The sequence below is a fragment of the Elephantulus edwardii genome, unplaced genomic scaffold, assembly GCF_000299155.1.
Source record: "Elephantulus edwardii isolate Elephantulus edwardi_28Jun2011 unplaced genomic scaffold, EleEdw1.0 scaffold00138, whole genome shotgun sequence".
NCBI lineage: Eukaryota > Metazoa > Chordata > Mammalia > Macroscelidea > Macroscelididae > Elephantulus > Elephantulus edwardii.
The window spans coordinates 2,754,253-2,773,060 of record NW_006399888.1 but is presented as its reverse complement, the minus strand read 5'-3'; the positions used below and the strand labels follow the sequence as shown (position 1 = coordinate 2,773,060).

At 46.0% G+C, this 18,808-nt stretch overlaps 1 protein-coding gene across 1 annotated transcript in view; it reads right to left on the bottom strand.

Annotated features, from left to right (window-relative positions):
* CDS2 (CDP-diacylglycerol synthase (phosphatidate cytidylyltransferase) 2) overlaps positions 1 to 16,576 on the bottom strand; it is a 51,512-nt gene extending 34,936 nt beyond the window's left edge. Inside the window, exon 1 of the mRNA XM_006894228.1 lies at positions 16,473 to 16,576. Within this exon, the coding sequence (XP_006894290.1) occupies positions 16,473 to 16,529 (57 nt within the window). The 5' untranslated portion in view covers positions 16,530 to 16,576. The remainder of the gene's footprint in view (positions 1 to 16,472) is intronic.
* Between the last annotated feature and the right edge of the window lie 2,232 nt (positions 16,577 to 18,808).

Sequence of the window (18,808 nt, the reverse complement as noted above, 5' to 3'; positions counted from 1 at the left end):
CAAACTGTGCAGCTCTGCAACTGCATCCTGGCCCATCCTCACCCTTCTGCCCCCAACCCTCACCTCCTTGTACCCCCAATATGTTTTTCCCAATAAAAAAAAAATTTTTTAAAAAGTCACCCTGTGTATGATGAAGATATGTGCACATCTCTGCATGTAATACTTGAATAAAGTTTACCCAGAAAGAATGAGAGAGTCAAACAGAACTGAAAATTTCTGTCCCATCAAACTTGTGTTTTAGAGAAATGTCCACGCAAGCCTGCATTCAGTCACAACATAAAATTTATTCCTGTGCACTGATGTCATTTAGAGAATGAAAGACCCGAGGGTATGCAGAAAAATACCGTCAACTAAACACTATCAAATGCCAGTTATTATGGAGGAGTGGAGAGGTGGGGAGTGGGAGAGACAGACATGGTACTGTCCTCCTTTTATAGAAGACAAATCAAAACTCAGAGCCGGAAGACAGTGCCTGTGTGGTGTAAACACATGGAATAAGGCATGCTTTTTCTGTTACTCCAGTATATTTTGAGACTTACTCATGTTTTCCCTGTTACTCTATTTATATTTTGAGACTTAAATAAAAAGTGAGCTAAGGACAGGAACAGACTCCAAAGACAGCATGCGATAAACACAAGCTCGACACCATTAGTTATCAGGAAGATGCAAACAAAAACTACCATGAGACATTATCTAACCCTGGCAACAATACAGATTAAAAACAAATGTCATGTCTGCAAGGCTGTGGGGACATTAGAACTCTGATACACTGCTAGTTGTTGCTGTGTACTGTAGAGTTGGAACCGACCCATAGCTGACCCTCCAGTAGTTTTAAGAGACACAGGGAAAGGTTGTTCATTTTTCTCCCAAAAGCACAGCTGGTGGATTCAAACCATGTGCCTTTGGGACTGCAGTACAGCTTCTTACCACTAAGCTGCCAGAGCTCTCATATGCTGCTGGTAGACACATAAAACGACCACAGAAAATGGTACAACACTTCCTTTAAAAGGCAGAATAGACACCCTTCTTACCACTTACCAATAAGAGGGGACTCTTCCCATGTGGCCCTACTAACCCTCCCAGAACCCTGTTAATGTGAGTAATGATTAGCCTGGCCACAGGTGGTCACTGCAGGCTAATGGAAATACCCTATGAAGGGCAAAGCCCCTCTTAGATGCATGAATGTTTGCGAATGTCGGCTACCACTGCCCCCCCACACTGTGTCTTTACGGGATCCCCGCCCCCTCTCTCCACCTGGACACAAAGGCTGGTGACTTTGGGCCATCCATCTATAACTGAGTCCTGATGGAACAAGAGGCCTATGCCTAGGGGATGCAAGACCGAAGACCCATTGCTTCTTAAATGTTACTGGTCCCAGCCAACCTCTCAGTGACATGATGGCTGAAGGTCCCAATTTAAAACAAGCCAACAGACACACAAACTGGTCGTGTAAATGTTGCTAGACTTTGTGTTGTACAACTAAACATTGCTGTGTGAACAAAAAAAAAAGGCAGAATAGAGATAGATATCCTACGTTCCAGCAATCTCATAACCTAGAAAACAAGCCATGAAACAGTGTGGTCCGTTTACGGTTCCAAGTGGCTTTCCAAGGCCTTTGACTTTCACCACATGGCTGGCTAGGAACACACAAAATAGGACGTGAAGACTGTTAACCGCGGTCTGGTTACTCGGGCTGTCCTGCTGGGCTTAAATTGAACAGGGTTAGCAAGAGAAGACGGGATTCTGACCACTAACAAGAAAGCCACAGAGAACCTGATCAGCGCACATCCCTGGGGGCCAGAAATACCTGTGCAGAACAGAGACAGACCAAGACTAAGGCTCAGGGGACAAGATGATGCTTACGCCGCTGAGGCCGCTGCCATCACAGAAGCAGCAGCAGGAGCCGAGAACAAGACCAAAATCATTCAGACAGAGCTGAGGACTACCATAAATGGCAGGAACCCTTAACTGTGCTTATATGAAACCTGGACCTAGACCAAGAAGCTGTTGTTTGAACAGACAGAACAGGGAAACACTGTATGGATTACAATCAACAACGATGTGTGTCAGGGTAGGCTCCTCTCTGCATATCTGTTCAATCGGTATGCTGAACAAATCATTCAAGAAGCTGGACTTTATGAAGGAGAATGTGGTATCAGGGGTATGGTTCTGTGAATCCTGTAAGGACACACAAGAGATCAGGTGACGCAGAGCAAGAGACCCAGGATTGGTGTTAGAAATGGTACAAGTAGATTCAGGGAGTGTAGGAGACATGCCGGACCCCACAGGAAATGGTTCTGTGCTAAAGGTGTTGTTGATGGGAATTGTTCCCTCTCGTGGAGTTAGTGGAAATCAGATTCATCACCACCCATGTTGCTTGTACTCTTGGTACATGCACACAAAATTAAAAATATGCATGCCCATGATCTGCACAATATCATTCACAAAAGCAAAAAGACAGAAACAAAGTGTTCAATGAATAAATGGACAAGCAAACCATGTTACATATACCCAGTGGAATACTATTCAACAGTAAAGAATAACAAGGAATGACCTCCTAACACCTTCTATGATCTTTCCTTATTCACTGTTCAACTTTCCTAGAAGAGTGAGGCTACTGAAAATATCATGACTTGGATCAGGTACACCTTAGTCCTCAAGATGACATCCTTGCTCGTTAGCATTTTAAAGAGGGTCTTTGTAGCAGATTTACCTCAGATGATTTTATGGCTGATAGTCCCATGGGTGTTGATTGTGGAGCCAAGTAAGACAAAATTCTTGACAATTTCAGTCGTTTCTCTGTTTACCAGGTCGGTTACCAGCCCAACTGTGAAGATTTTTATTTTCTTTATATTAAGAGGTACTTTATGTTAAGGGGTACTCAAGGGTTTCATACTGAAAGCTGTCATCTCTGATCCTCATCAGTAAGTGCTTCAACAAACAAGGTTGTGTTATCTGCACACCGTAGGGTGTTAATGAGTCTGTCTCCAATATAGGTGTTAGTCCAGCTTCTCAGATTACTTGCTCAAGCACACAGACTAAGTATGATGAAAGGATATATAGCTAACACACACCTTTCTGATTTTAAATTACATAGTATCTTCTTGTTCTGGTTAAACTATGACCTTCTGGCCTACATTCAGTCAGCAAACACAGTTGTGTAACCTCCTATCCTGTCCCCTCTGGTCCTAAATACCTCAGAATGATCAACAGATGAGCTCTTAAGTCACACACAAATAAATGGATCAGGAAACATGAGCCGTTCCTCAAAATCAGGCCAGCACCCACCACCACAAGTCCTACAGAGAACTTATCAAAACATGCCAGGAATTCGTGACTCAAGACAGACTACCATTCCAGGCCAAGTTACCCTAGAAGGGAAAGAAAGGTCTGCTCAGGCAACCAAGACAGCCATTCTTTTTTATCTCTCAGGCACTAAGAGTCTTCATTTTTTCAGTTCTCAAATGGTGACTCATTCCAGTGTTTGATATGTTGGGGGTATTTCAGGGGCAACAAGAAACTTAAGGATCCTGTGACGGAACACCAAACCCATTAACTAAAGAAATTCCTTCTTGAATCCAGGAAAAAATGTGTCCCTACTGCTCACTCCATCCATTGTGACGGATGGGTGGAGAGGAGCCTGAAACTGTCAACAGCGTCAACTTGCTTGGAGAGGGTGCAGCCAGAGTGCCCTTTGGAGGCAAGAATGATGAGGTTTCACCTCACATACTTTAGACGTGTTGCTAGGAGGAGCTATTCCTTGAAGAGGGACATGATGCTGGGAAGAGTGGTGGATCAGTGAAGGAGAGGAAGACCCTTGACCAGGTAGACTGACACGGTGACTGCTGCAATGGGCTCTTGTGTGTCAGGAAGTATTAGGAAGGCACAGTATAGAACAGGGTTCAGATCTTTTGTTCACAGGGTCGCTGTGAGACATGCTCAACTCAATGGCACTTAACAACTAACACTGCTCACTGGCCTCAAGCAGGACCCTCCCCACAAAGCAACCACACTGGCATCTGTCTGGAGAGAAGTCCCCGAGAAAGGCTGCAATCTCTGTGAGAAATGGATCTTGGTGAGAAATTCTCAAAATATCTACCCGCCCCCCCAGGAGTACATTTTTAATAGAACACCAGGTGTAAATCTGAAAGTTCCCTGCACAGAGAATTCTGTGGAACAGATACAAGAAACGGCAACTCTTCAAGAGAAATCACTGCAGTGGCTGGCATCTCTCATGAGAAAACAAAGCGTGCACAAAGCTTGAGTGGCTCCTGCTTGCCCAATAACACAGGAGGGAGCAGATGTCAACCCAAGCCTGACACAGACCAGAGAGCAGGGAGGATCAATGTATCAAAGTAACTCAGCTCAAGCAATGAAGGAGGTACTTGGACATCCCCAAGCGATCCTCACGCTTGAAGCCGGATGGGGAGGGAAAACTTTAACAATAGGAGGAAACACAAGTCACATGATTTTCCCTTCAGTCCATGGGAAAAACAGATCCGAGGCGATCAAAACCACCACGCTGCCGGCCAATCCTCAGCTTCCATATATAACTCAAAGGGGCTGGCCTAGATTTCCATTCCAGTATTTGTTTCCTACCAAAAAACTCTCTTTTGAAGAGCCCACCAGACTGGATTTATTATTAGCTGGTTCATTCACCCAGAGAGCACGGGCACATGCTGCTGGTAAGAGCTCAGCCAGCAGCAGGCCTGTGCCCCCTCCAGTGAGCTACAGTTTCAACACTTAGGAAACTTGCCCTCCTGTTGCAATGGGAGTAGGGGTTTTGGGGTGCCTGTGCACTTGTGCAATGATAACTTGTATCCAAGGTCTTGTCTAAAGCAGCACCTTTCGTAGCTATTTTCAACAGGGCATTGCCACACAATTTTGTAAGGATTCAAGTTTATCCTTTCAGACAACATTTATAGTGTTCTGTCCTTCAAAGCACAAGAAAATACCTACTCGATGGTGAGGGGCCTGACACTGCAGTCTATCTTCTACGTTAGAAAAGTGGGGCTGAATACACTTAGTAGCTACTGAGGTGGTTTTCTACTTTATTATTCCTTTGTTACCAAATAATTGTACAGTTGCTATGTGCCATATACTGAAAGATCCTTGGGCCTGTGTTCTCTGTGGATTCTCCACAAAGGATGAGACATGCTGCCTGTACCCCATTCCCACACCTGAAAAACAAGCACCCTCTTCTTTCTGCCTTGCTGTCAGGGGACCCGACCAGCAAGTGAAGTCCTTCTGTAACTACTGGTAATCTTCTTATCCTCCTCTTCCTCATCGCTTCTGAGCGCTCCTACCTCTTGTTCCCAATAGTCAGGCTTCCGGAAATTCTCAGAGACTGCTGGTTGTCCCTCAGCTTTTGTCGTCCTTTGTCTCCAGTGTAACAAGGGACCTCAGTAACTTAGCAAGGCGTACAATCAACCAGAAAAGATATTTCCCAGCTTCCCTTGCAGATCAGCAAGGACGTGTCAGAGTCCTTGTCAATGGACGTTAAGGAGAAATTGTGAGTGCATTTTCTAGAACATGTCCCTAGAGGCAAGGAAATGACCTTTCTTCCTGCTAACTGATGTAGGAATGCAGTGGATAGAACAGTTCACAGCCATCTCGGACCAGAAGTGGAAGCCCCATTGTTAGATGCCAGATGATTCTTAAAGGTCTCCAAGATGGTCCTCTGGGACACTGAAGAGTCACCAGGGAAGCTTGTCGGAATGTTGTGAGGTACCGTCAAGTTGACTATGGCTCACAGTGGTCGTGAACGACACACTGAAACCTTGGCCTGTCTATCCTTCACAAATCTCCATCACACACAAGTCCGGTGTCACAGTCACCGTCTCACACCACTGTCGTGATGCAGGTCTTCCTCTCTTCCACCAACCCTCTCCTTTTGGGGTGGAAGGCAAAATCCTCAACAGATCACTGGAATGTACTACTGAAAGTCCTGCTACGAACAAAGATTTGTCAGTCTATTTCTGAAAAATGAGCCAGTTAAAATCCCATGGATCACCACAGAAAGCTGTCTGACAGAAAGCTGGACACTGAAGCCTCTAGGCTGGCAGGTACTCAAACGACAAAGTGGTCACAACATCACCATCACGGAGATGGTGAGGGTCTAGGGTCTGGGCAGTGTTTGGGGTCCCCACAGGGTCTAGGGCAGTACATGCGGTCCCCATGGGATCTGGGGCAGTACATGGGGTCCCCATGGGATCTGAGCAAGTGCATGGTGTCCCCACAGGATCTGGGGCAGTACACAGGGTCCCCATGGGATCTGGGGCAGTGCATGGGGTCCCAACGGGATCTGAGGCAGTACATGGAGTCCCCAGGGGGTCTAGGGCAGTACATGGGGTCCCCATGGGAGCTAGGGCAGTGCATGGGGTCCCCACGGGATCTAGGGCAGTACTTGGGATCCCCATGGGATCTGGGGCAGTGCATGGGGTCCCCACAGGATCTGGGGCAGTGCATGGGGTCCCCAGGGGGTCTGAAGCAATACATGGAGTCCCCATGAAGTGCAGCCAACCAAAGGCAACAAACCCTGAGCTGATTGAGTCCAAGACAGGTAACAAACACCTGGTTACCACCTGTCACCTGGACTGAATGCAGAAGCATTTCAGGTCAAGGAGAGTGAGGTCTGTGCTTCTATTAGTAAAGGACGAGAACAGGAACAGGGAAGTTGGTGTGGAGGGTGACAAAAGTCTGATTAGAGGCAGTCAGTCTGGCTGACTGTGGGGGTCACACTAGGAAAGCCGACGGCACTGAGTGAGAGCACTCGGGGACCCCCCAACCTGTTAGCTCTGAGTCACAATATCCCCCCGGGCAACAGAACAAAACGCTGCCAGATCCTGTGCCAATATTCACTTAGTGGCTGCTGTGCCTGAGCCCACCATGGCAGCCCCTGGGGTCGATTCCCCTCCTTGAGGGTCTCTTGCGCCAACTCTCTCTCCTTTACCAAAGGCGTCCAGGTGGCACAGTGCTGTCAGCTTCAGGAGCAGTCGGTCTGGTTTAGTGACTTTGTCCAGGGGCTGGCCCACCCGCTAACACCCCCAAAGCTTGTAAGACACCGTCTTTCCACCTTCATTTCCCAAGAGCACGCTGGCCGCCCTTCTGCTAAGACCATTTATCTCTTCTTCCGGCAGCCCTGTGTCATTTGCTTTTAAATTCTGTCAAGTTGCCTGTGACTCACAGCGATCCTGTGTCCAGCAGAATGACACCATGGAGGGTCCTGTGCCATCCTCTCCATCTCTGCCCTGCTGAAGCCCTCTGAGCCAAAACCACTGCCATCAAGTGGAAGTGATGCCCAGTGATGCTCCACTGGGTTTCTCTAAACCACTGACCTTTGGGTTCACAGACCAATACCTTACAGCTGTGCCCCACGGATCCCTACAGTGACCCTAACACCAATGACATGCTGTGGGTAGATATCAAAAGACCAGCTGATGTCTAAAAAATGGCCAGGTTCTTTTTCCCACTAGAAAACAGCATCACACACGTGACAAACTAGCCAGGAGTGGAGGGGGGCATGACGGCCCAGCCTGCATCACAGCTGGGTGGGTAAGAAAAAAAGGCTTTTCCCCTTGTCCCCTTTCACATTCTGAGCTACTGGACTGTCCAGTCAAACACTACAATCAAGTTTAACCTTCTTTGAAAGGTTATTCAACTTGGTAGGCCCCATGCTATCGCTACTGCGGGCGCAAACAGCATGAGAGCAAAGATCAGGGCCTGGCAGAGAGAGGTGGCGAATGGGGACCAGGTGGCTGTCCCAGATGTGTGGGTGTGGGGACAGGGACATCTGCTTCCACCTCCACCACATAGCCACCGTGTCAAAAGATAGGAAAGGCAAAGTCCTCTGTCCAACACCACGATCATAACTGTCTCCTTCGATGGGACTCCAGTAAAATTAACAGCTAAGGGTCAGAATGTGCACGTGTCTCTCTTTCCAAAACCAGAACACTATTCCTCACCCATTCTGCCTCAATAGTGGCTGGCAGCCAGGCAGCAGGGCCTGGGAGGCTGTCCCAGCACTGGCTGCAGGGTGACAAGCTGTGTACAGGAGTTACAGGGCAGATCTGTGCACAAGATACCTGCCAAGCTGAGTGGCATAGAAACAGCTCCATACGCTCACCTCTGTGATGTACAGAATAGATGAAGACTATGAAGGCCAGATATACTGACGTAGAGATTGTTTGCACTGTTAAAATAAGCTATAGGATTCATTTAGAGAGTTTCTCAGATGCATTCAAAATTGTATTTCTTCAGGTCAGAGGAGAAAGAGTACATTATCTGGCACTGAAATTGCTAATACAGAACCCTCAACATTTTCCTCATGCGCATAGACACGGGCACTTTCTCTCAGCCATGGGCCTGCGCACAGCAGACCCTGAACTCTAAGTGGTTTAAGGAGTGGTGAATAATAAATGACTGATTAATGCCAGAGCAAATGTTCCCAATGCTCAGAATTGCCAACCAGAACGCATTTATTCAAAGCGGCCTCGGATGCTTTCTAGAGCCAGCCGATTCCTGGTCTCCCTGGGCCACGCTGGGCGCTCCTATGAAGGCGGCCTTAGAGGTTGCTCTGAGGAACAGGCCTGAAACCATATACATTACAGTCCCCCAGCAAGTAGGGCAGCAGGGCCTAACTAACCGACTTTCTCTCAAAATATTTTTCACCCCCACAAACTCTCCATACTTACTGAGGACTTATCCTTTTAGTTCTTTGACAATGTGAACACTCTGTAGCCATACTGAATTGTGTCCCTAACTACGATGTAGAGCAAACTGTAACCTCTAAATCTATGATTATAGTTACATTTGGGAATGGGTTGTCTTTACTGTGTTAGTGAGAGAGGATTAGCATAAAATAGAGCTTAGATCAATCTCTTTTGCTACATAACAGATTAAACAAGCAAGAAAAGCAGAGACAGGGAACTAATGTAACAAGCCACTGAAGATCTCCCAGGAGCAGAAACTCAAAGGGACGAGGACCTTCTTATAAAGGCAACAGAAAGAGAGAGCCCTACCCTATAGCCTAAAAACTCTCACTTCCCTCCAGGAAACAAGTGACAGCTGGCCCTCCGGGGGCTTCCAGAGGATGTAAATAGCACAGGAAGAGAATGCGCAGCTTTCCCCTATTGGTCCAGTGTGGCCTTGAAGTGCCAGAAAGGAACCACCTTTGGGTTATCAGCCACACTCCCTACAGACTGGAATAGGGAACTGGGCTACCAGACCTCCTGCCCCTAAAGCCCGCACACTGAAGTCAGATTTCTGGCCTCTTAAATTGTAGGAAAAGAAAGAACTGTTTGTTAAAGCCAATCACTTGTGGTATTTGTTACAACAGCATGAGATAACCAAGACAGAGGTCTTTGGTTGTCTTACTCTATTAAAGTTCACCAGTGGAGAAACGCTTAAAGTCTTAGATTGAGCAAAAGTCCTCGAATCACAAGTCCTTCAAACTGTTAACCGCATCCAATCACCAGATGTGTTACTCTGACCAAATAATTTCCATTTTTCTGGGCCAGGACATCCTCACCCTGTAGCAAACCACCACCTCTACACTCTAATGAGATCAAAGAACTCTTTTAAGATGCCAGAATTCTACAAAACAGCGTATGAATCTGTGCACACACAGAACAGTGATGTAAAATTGGCTTTAAAAAAAATAACTTCAAATGTGTGAACATTTTTTTAAATTGTGATTTTTAACGAAAAGTTTAGAGAGAGGTTGGGTTTTCCGGCCCCCCAGATTGCTGTCATGCATATCACGCATATACACTCCTTCACAGTTCTTCTCCTCATCAGTTTCAACGCAGTGTTCATTATCTATCCACTCTTTTCCTATTCTCCCTCCAACCTGCCATGTCAGTCATATTTTATAACAGCAATGTTATGCAGTATTTGTCCCTTTGTGACAGACGTATTTCACTCAGCATAATGTCTTCCAGACTTACCCATCTTGGTGTAGTGTTTTATGAGTTCACTGTTTTTCAAGGCTGCATAATATTCCATTGTGTGAATATACCATAGTTTTTCTATCCATTTGTTTGTTATGGGTTGCTTCTATCCCTTTGCTACTGTGAAAATACAACAATAAACATGGGTGTGCAGAAGTATAATTTTTTAAAATAAAATTATGAGATTTGATTAAAATAAACTCGACAGATTACCTGACAAGTCGACCTTTGACCTCCTCTAGGAATAGCATACACTTCCTAAATAACATGCCTCCGGAAACCCTATTAACTTTGATAAATGTCAATAGTTGTAGAGGGTCTTCGAGACCTTTGTTCATAGGGTTGTTATGAGTCATGCTTGACTGCAAGGCAATCAATAACAATAATAGGACCCGAAAGTCTGCTTTTCACAACTAGTCCACTCACATGAGTAATGTCTGTGCACACACACCACACGGAAATGATACTATGTGGGAAAGCACTGGCAAAGCACACCTGGCGTGTATGTACCTCACATCTTCTGACACTTCCAGAGTGAATTATGCCTTCATTTATAGGCCAAAATTATAGTATTTTTTAAATCATATTTGTATAACAAAGGAATAAACTGTAGTTAAGAAGTCATGGATCAAGTCTGGTAGGACCCTTTTGTTGTTATGTGAGACTCTTAAGCTCAAAAATCTGCTCTGTCCTGAGCTAGCCAAACTGACTCCGACACACCTACCTCCATTATTCCAGTTACTGTGTAATAGGAAAATAAAAAAATTGAAACTGTGTTCAGTCTTGGGCAAGGCGTGGCTGGACCACAAGCGGTGAAGTTCCTTGGAGCAGACCTGCCCTCAGGTACAGGCAGACAGCTGAGCACGGGGCTGCCACAGCTGAAGCTGGTCCTGAAGTGGGCAGGGGTCACTGTCTTTGTGCCCAGATCCCTCCACCAACCCCATGTGAAACAGGGCAGCCAGGCAACTGGGTGAAGAACCACGCTGCCTCAGCCTCAAAGGGTCCCATGTGGTCAGACTCATGTCACCTGAGCAAGGGACAGGCCACCCCAGGCACCTGTGGGTCTTAAACCTGTCCTACGGCATCTTCTCAGGTCAGAGATTCAAGTGGCCCAAGGGTGGCAGCTGGCCAGGCAGATGGTGGCACAGAACACATGGCTAGCCAGCGTCACCTGGAGGAGTGGCCTCTCTGGCCTGGCGTGTGAAGACCTGCATCCCTCTTAGCGTGAGGTCTAACCCCGGTTAGGACTATTCCTAGAGCAGAGAAAGTGATTTCTTCCTTAACTGTGTAAATACGAGTGTTTCATTCAAATGTTAATAAACTTCACACAGTAAATAGATTTTTTTTAAAAAGTGATTACTTCCTACACTGGAAAAAGCAGTTTGCAGAGCAGAGAAGGAATCCTGCTGGAAGATGGGCAGCTTTAGAAATCTGCAGGTTGACTGGTGAACACTGTTGGAATCAAACTACCAAGTCAACCAGCACTAAGATGAAGACTTACATTCAATCTGTTGTCTTTTAACAAAAAGAGATTAGGGAGCTCTGGAGAGGTTTGTGGTTCAAATCGACCAGATGCTCTGCTGGAGAAGGAGGGGCAATCTCCTCCTGTACCAGTCAGATCTGATTTGATGAGACACACACACACACAAATAATAAAATTTAAAAGAAAGAAAATCAACCTGTACAAATACTGGTCTAGCACTTTATGAAGATAAAGCACAGAGGTTTCATTGGACATCAAATAGTGTCTTTTCATAAAACTTTATAGTTACAGTTTACTGCTTTTTCTCAGTAATTTGAGAATTATTTCTCAATGTAAATGTTCTTTAAAAAGATATTTTCTCCTTAAATTAAGAGTATTTCTATAGTCTATTCTCAAAATCTACCAAACCATTTTGAGTTATTCATCTGTGTCTTAAAATATATTACGGCTGGTGCTATGAAATGGAAACAGTTGTATATATGGACACCCAACTCTTGTTCTAGAGTTAAAAAGCGTGTGTCTCGAGTACTGAGAATGCCAGTAAGAAAAATTAACAAAGAAAACAGGTCATGGAAGGCCACTTTTTTAAAAAAAAATTATTCTTTTTTGCGTGTGTACCATCAAATCGGATCTGACTGGTACAGGAAGAGATTGCCCTTCTTTCTCCAGCAGAGCATCTGGCGGATTCAAACCACATTATCTCTGGGATTACAGTGCAGCTTCTTGCCACTAGGCCACCAGAGCTCCCTAGGGGGCACCTTTTTAAAGGAAATTTGGACAAACCTTTTGTTGAAAGTTGATGAAGATGAATAAATCATTCTAAATACTTATAATTTGAAAATTTAATCACCTTCTTTTTGGAAGGTGAACATTAAATGGTGGTTGTGGTTCTTATAAAGAGACATTTTAACCTAACAATTATCTTAAATCTAATTCATCACACTGTGTGATGCACACAGCAAAAACACTCTTCCAATCCACACAAATATCTGAAGAAGTAGATGCTACTTGATCACTTGCATTTTAGGGATAAATAAACTCATGCTTATGAAACTGATTTGTTCTAAGTTAAAAAGCGGGTTAAGTGCAGAGTCCTGGTTCTAAATGAATCAGGCTTCCTCTTAAGGCGCAGTTAAAATGAAACAGCCCTTTCTCAAAGATGACAGCTCTGGTGGCACAATCCCTAGGAGTTTGGTCTCTAACTGAAATGCTGAACCTCTCTGGCAGTTCGAATCCACCAGTGGCTCCACAGGAGACAGATGGGCAAATCTTCTCCCGTTCTAATTTATAGCCACAAAAGAAGCCACTGGAGGGTCAGCTATGAGTCAGTTCCAATTCCAAGGCAATGAGTGAGTTTTAAAAAGAGTCTCTATTTCTTCTATGCTGTTTCATTTAGAAAGGAAGTCTGAAATCTGTAATTCTCTAACTTAAATAGCACTTCAGCATCGAAGTAGAAAACCCTATTAACCTTTAACCTTCCAACCAACATCTCCTGATCAGGGAACTCGAGCAGAAAGCTTCGGATGCCAATCTTTAGCCTCATGTTTCACCCTTTTCTTTCCTAATCTGTATCAGAAAGGCTCGGCTGAGCAGGATCATTCCCAATGCTTAAATCCCAAATTTCTCTGTTTGGCAACGACACTGGTCTGGGACTCTAAAAATTATAAGCACCATTTCCCAGAGGAGAACATTTCCTTTATTAGCAACAGGCTTTGGAAATTCCATTTTCAGATACTAAATATAATAAAATGCTTCCAGGCTTTCATAATAAACACATTCTCCAGATTATCTGCAAAGTAATGATTGTCTACTTATTTATGACACAAGTTTACCACAGCGACTGGGCAACTGAAACACTTTACTGAGTCTTTCACATTTATTCCAGGTCTTCTGACCTGAAACTTTCCTCTGAATTCTTTAGTTATGAAATGTAGTTCCCATTCCACAAGTCACTTCCTTTAATAAAAAAAGAAAAAGACATTCTTTTTATTTTATTGTACTATTATTTTTGTATGTGTACTATCAAATCGGATCTGCCTGATACGGGAGGAGATTGTCCCTCCTTATCCAACAGAGCATGTGGTGGATTTGAACCACACACCTCTGGGATGGCAGTGCAGCTTCTTGCCATCAGGCCACCAGAGCTCCCTAGAAAAAGACATTCTTGTTTCACTACTTCTGAGTTCCTTGGGTTCTATCATTAATAGAAAACAAAGCAATGGTGGTGGGTTTGAACTACTGGCCTTTTGATTATATAGCCAAGTGTTTGAACCACAGTGCCACCAGGGCATCTTCTATCACAAAGATACTGCCAAGCCAGAATCATGAAAGTAGAGGGGCTTTTCCCCCCCCAGACTTTGAAAATGATTAAGTCAGGATTTTAAAAAGTCAGTAACATGTATATGTCAAAGGGAGTTGACTCATTCTTAAGGAGCTCTGGTGGCCTTTCGGAAAGAAGCTGCGCTCTAATCTCAAAGGCAAGCAGTTCAAACCCATCAGCAGCTCCATAGGAGAAGGATGGGCAATCTCCTCCTCTGGTGCAGTTTTACTGCCTCTGCAAACCCACTGGAGGATCAGCTATGGGTTGGCTCCAACTGGGCATACAACAATAAGAAGAATGTATTCTTATTCAAATCAATCCAGGAGAATTTAGAAATGCTGAGTGATGAGAAGGCTGAGCTGTTATCTTGTTCTGAGCTAATGGACCACATCAGGTTTTTAACAAAATGCTGTGGGTGCTGTTTTTCAGGAAGCGACATCAACTAGATGCCTCACAGCCACAGGCGCCCTCACTGTGAAAGTGCTGTGAACGCAGTTGTAACTTTAGGTCCTTCTAGTCTATGGGGGAGTGCCTCCCGTCCTCTGTCCCTAATGTATGACATGATAAAATAGTTCATTGATCAACTGGTGGCTTATCTCAGCAGAAGATATGCAAGGAAGACATCATGGTTATATCTTTAACCATTTAGTCCGTGCAATTATTACATCCTTTGATGTTGCAAGTGGTTTGCACTCAACAGCATCTGCTTCCTTAAAGATTACAGCCAAAATAACCCTTGAGAGACTCGGAAGTGGCTCCCCTGCAAGTTTGAGGGCTTTGGGTGTGCTTGTTTCAGGAAGCAACATCACCTCGTTTGGCTTGATTTTTCACACCTTCTAGAAACTGCAGAGTCCCATCAGCATCCAGGATAATTCCTTCCCAAATCTTACACCCTCCTTGCCCAAACCAACCTTGTTTCTGAAGGGGCCTTCTAAATAAACATGCATGCCCAAGTCCAAAATTCTCAAGGTCTAAAGTCTAAAATTCTACAACTGTTAGGTGTGGTTCTCCTCAGATGACCCACTGTCAACTGTTGTTGTTAAGTGTTGTCCGGTCAACTACAACTCATAGCAACCCTACGAACAAGAGATCTGAACCCTGACCTATCTTGCGTCATTCCGATGCGCTTGAGCTCACTGCTGCAGTCACTGTGTCAATCCATTTTGTGGGGAGGGTGTGTGTGTGTGTGTGTGTGTGTGTGTGTGTGTGACCTTCCTTTCTTTTGTTGATTTTCCAAGTATGATATCCCCTTCTGGGAAATAACCTCTTCTAGCAACATACCCAAAATGTTAGAGACAAAAAATGTTGCCATCCTTGCTTCCAAAGAGCACTCTGGCTGCACCTTCTTTAAGCTCTATCTGTTCTTTTGACAGTCCATGGGATATTCAGTACTCTCCTCCAACAGCGCGGCTCAAAGGCATCAATTCTGCTTGTCACCCTTATTTATTCACTGTCAACAGCAACCACTCAAAAAGTTGCAACTCTTTCATCTCAAACAAGCTCCCTGACTCAGTTTGCAAATGCCCATTTCCCTACTCTTACCAACATTCCTGAGTATAACTGCTCATTTGACATCATGTTGCCAAATCCTGAGAGCTCTCTAAGCCTTTTCCTTAACACCTGCTTCCTCCCTTAAAAACTATAGGCTCCACTAAGCGGATGCGGGGGGGGGAGGTGTCTGATGCAAAACAAACAGTTCCAGCCAATAGCCGAACAAGGACAGAGGTGGTGGGTGGCCTGTCCAATTACCCAAAACAGACAAGAAGTTCAGACGGACAGGCAAAAATCTCATGCTCAAAACCCTGCATGGAGCAAATAGAAGATATGCAGGTCACGTTTTGTAAAGTCCTAGGTTAACTGTGTCTTTATTCTGGTCCAGTCTCCCTCCAATCCATCCGACGCGGCATTGCCCAATTTCCCAAACACACTGCTCCTGACCTCTGCCAACTCTTAACAGTACAAACTGAACCAAGAAGTCCCAGATCAGTCAACGTTGTCCATTCACAATCAAGCTCCACCTGACTCCACACCCCTACGCAACCTTTCATTTCAACCGGAGGAGCTTGCCCACCCCTCTCACCCCCAACCAGCCGAGTGCCTGCCAAGATGGCCTCCCTTCCACCCTCATCCTCTCCCCCATCAATGTCCACACTTGGAAGCAGACAACAAGCTCATCTTTCCCGAATGGATCTTTCAACACCTGCTGGCCAAAGAACCACTGAGAGTGACAAAAGACCCTTCCGCTTAAAGTCGGCAGATGTAACTTACAAGAGGGGATGTACATCTTCTAGGAGGTAAACCTTTGCCTGACACCCCCTCCCAGTCAAAAAGATAAGTTTTCAAAGAGAGTGGAGAGCCTAAATCGTGCTCAGAGGAGCCACCTTCTACAAAAAGCTTTGTTGGGTAGCGATATCCTTACATCTGGAAGGGCTTATGGAGTAAGGGGACCCCAAAGAGTTCCCAGGCAAAGAGAAGCCCTGCGCGCTCCTTCCTGAATCCAGAACTACCCCTTCTCAACCCGACCCCGAGCAGATTCCAGGGTCTGGGTGCTGCGATCTGCGGGCCTCCGCGGACGCTCCCGCACCGGGGATCCTCAGGACCGGGGCCTCGGTCCGCGGCGACAAAGGGTCAGGGTGAAACGACCCCCTTGCGCGCGCCCTCCGCAGGCCGGCGGGGGACTCCGCTGCCCGAGGAGCGTCCACCCCGACATCGCCTCTACCTTGTCCTCGAGCGGTGCGTCCGGCTCGCGGGCCGTCCTCTGCCGCAGCTCCGTCATACTGGAGACCCCAGCGCGTCGTCGGCGCGGGAGAGCAGCGGAGCCGCCAGAGCGGGCAGCTCAGCGGGGGAGCGCACGGGTCCGCTGGGCCGGCCCTGCCCCGCCCAGCCCGAGCGGCGCGCAGCTCCTCGGCGCCTCGCAGGCCCACTGCCTCCCGGCCGCCTACCCTGGAGCCCCGGCCACGCCCAGCGCCGGCGCCGCCGCCCTTTCACCCGGCGGAGCGCGTGCGGCCTCCAGTCCCCGCCCGCTCGCCCCTCCTCCGGAGAGGAGCGTGCTGGAGCGAGCGCGCAAGCGCAGCACCGCCGTCTCGATCCCAGAGATCCACCAATGGCGCGAATCCGGCCGGAAGGCGGGGGCCTCGGGGGCGGCGTGTGGCGAAGTGATGAGGCACGTATTGGACAACAGGGTAAGAGGGCGGGCAAAAGTGTGTTTCCGAGGAAGAGATCAGCCAATGGGAACTCTGGGTTGATTGAGGCTGGCTGGAGCTGGCGCGCCGACAAGAGGCGCCCTGAGGAGCTTTACCTAGGTCAAAGGCTGTTGTCTGTACAGAGCAAGGGACCCTACGTGGTTTAAAATTAAGAAAGATGTGCTTCAGGGTTGTAACCTTTCTCCATATCTATTCTATTTGTATGCCGAACAAATTATTCGAGAAGCTGGAGTCGAAGAAGAAGAATGGCTTGAGGGTCCCAGGAAGACTCTTCAATAAGTTACGTTATGCAGATGATGTATTTCTTGCTGAAAGTGAGGAGTACTTGCTGGGGAAAAATCAAAGACTACAGCCTTCAACATGAATTGCATTTAAAAAAAATTACATCTCAGCAGCAAGAAAACAAAACTTGTCCCCACTGAATCAATATCATGAAAGAGTGGCAAAAGATTGAACATGCCAATGACTTTATCTTACTTGGATCCACAATCAGTATACTTGGTACTATCAGTCAGGAAATCTGGAGACATATAAAATTGGGAAAGTCTGCAGTCAGGATTCTCTCCAAATTATTAAGAAGCAGTGATGTCAGTTTGAGGACTAAGGTGCACCTGATTCAGGCCACGATCTTTTCAATCACTTGCTATAAATCTGGGAGCCAGACAATGAATAAGGATGACAGAAGAAGAATCGATGCCTTTGAGCTGTGGTGTTGGAGAAGAGTACTGAGTACCCCATGCACTGCCAAAAGAACAGATATACTTTTGGAGAAGATTCTTCCAGACTGCTTCTTGGAGACAAAAGTGATAAAGCTTCATCTTACATACTTTGGGAATGTTACTAGAAGAGATTACTCCTTGGAGAAGGACATTCTTGGGAAAGTGGAGGGTAAGCGAAAGAGAGAAAGACCTTCAACCAGATGGGTTGACAAAAGTGATTGCAACAATGGGCTTGGATATGTCAGAGATGATGAGGATGGCACAGAATAGGAGAAGGTACAGATCTGTTGTTTATGGAGTCATTGAGTCATACTCAGCAACACCTAACAATAACAGATCTTCTGGTGGGTCCAGTCTTTGCTCCCTTCACTGTCATACTTGGGTGTCCTCCCTGTCCAACTCTTTCTCCTAATATACCTAAGGAGGTGCAGTAGGAGAGACTGAAAGGAAGAACTAGATCCTTTGAAAGAGAAGGGTAGCACATGGTTACAATATTAAAGCTTTGCCTGTGTAGTTATTGAATGTTAACTGTGTGATTAACTGCCTCTGAAAACCTGCTTGAGGGTTGGCTCTGGGTCGGAACTGACTGGACAGTAACCAACAACAACAGACAAGGTCTAGAAAGCACCAAGCAAGATATACAAGGCTCATTTGATACCAGAACTCACACACATTACGCTGTACTGCCTCCCTGAACTCTTGTCACAGCACTGGTGATGTTTCAGCATTGTGTCAGTGCTTTCAGTACCTTGTAAGAGATGAAAGGCAAAGCTATTATAAAAGAGTCCGTGCCTTTAAGCATAGTGGAATTTAATAAGGAAAATTGGATATAATAAGGAGTTGGCATTGTATGAGTTCTGCATACTTGGGGAAACAGTGGGAATTCTGAAAATATATTTTCCTGATCGATGCATTCCTCTGTTCTTGTACCAGGGCTTGAAAGTAACAATATTCCTATTATTGTTAAAGAATAGTTATATAATAATTACTTTGCCTGGGGCCTTGGAGTCTCCCTCCACTCTGGAAGTGGGCTGGCTGGCTTCTCGATGGCGGTCTCATCTTGGTGGCAGTCAGGCAAGGGAAGTTTCCAGAGTCCTTTTTGTTGTGTGTTACTGTTCTTCCCGCCCCCCCCC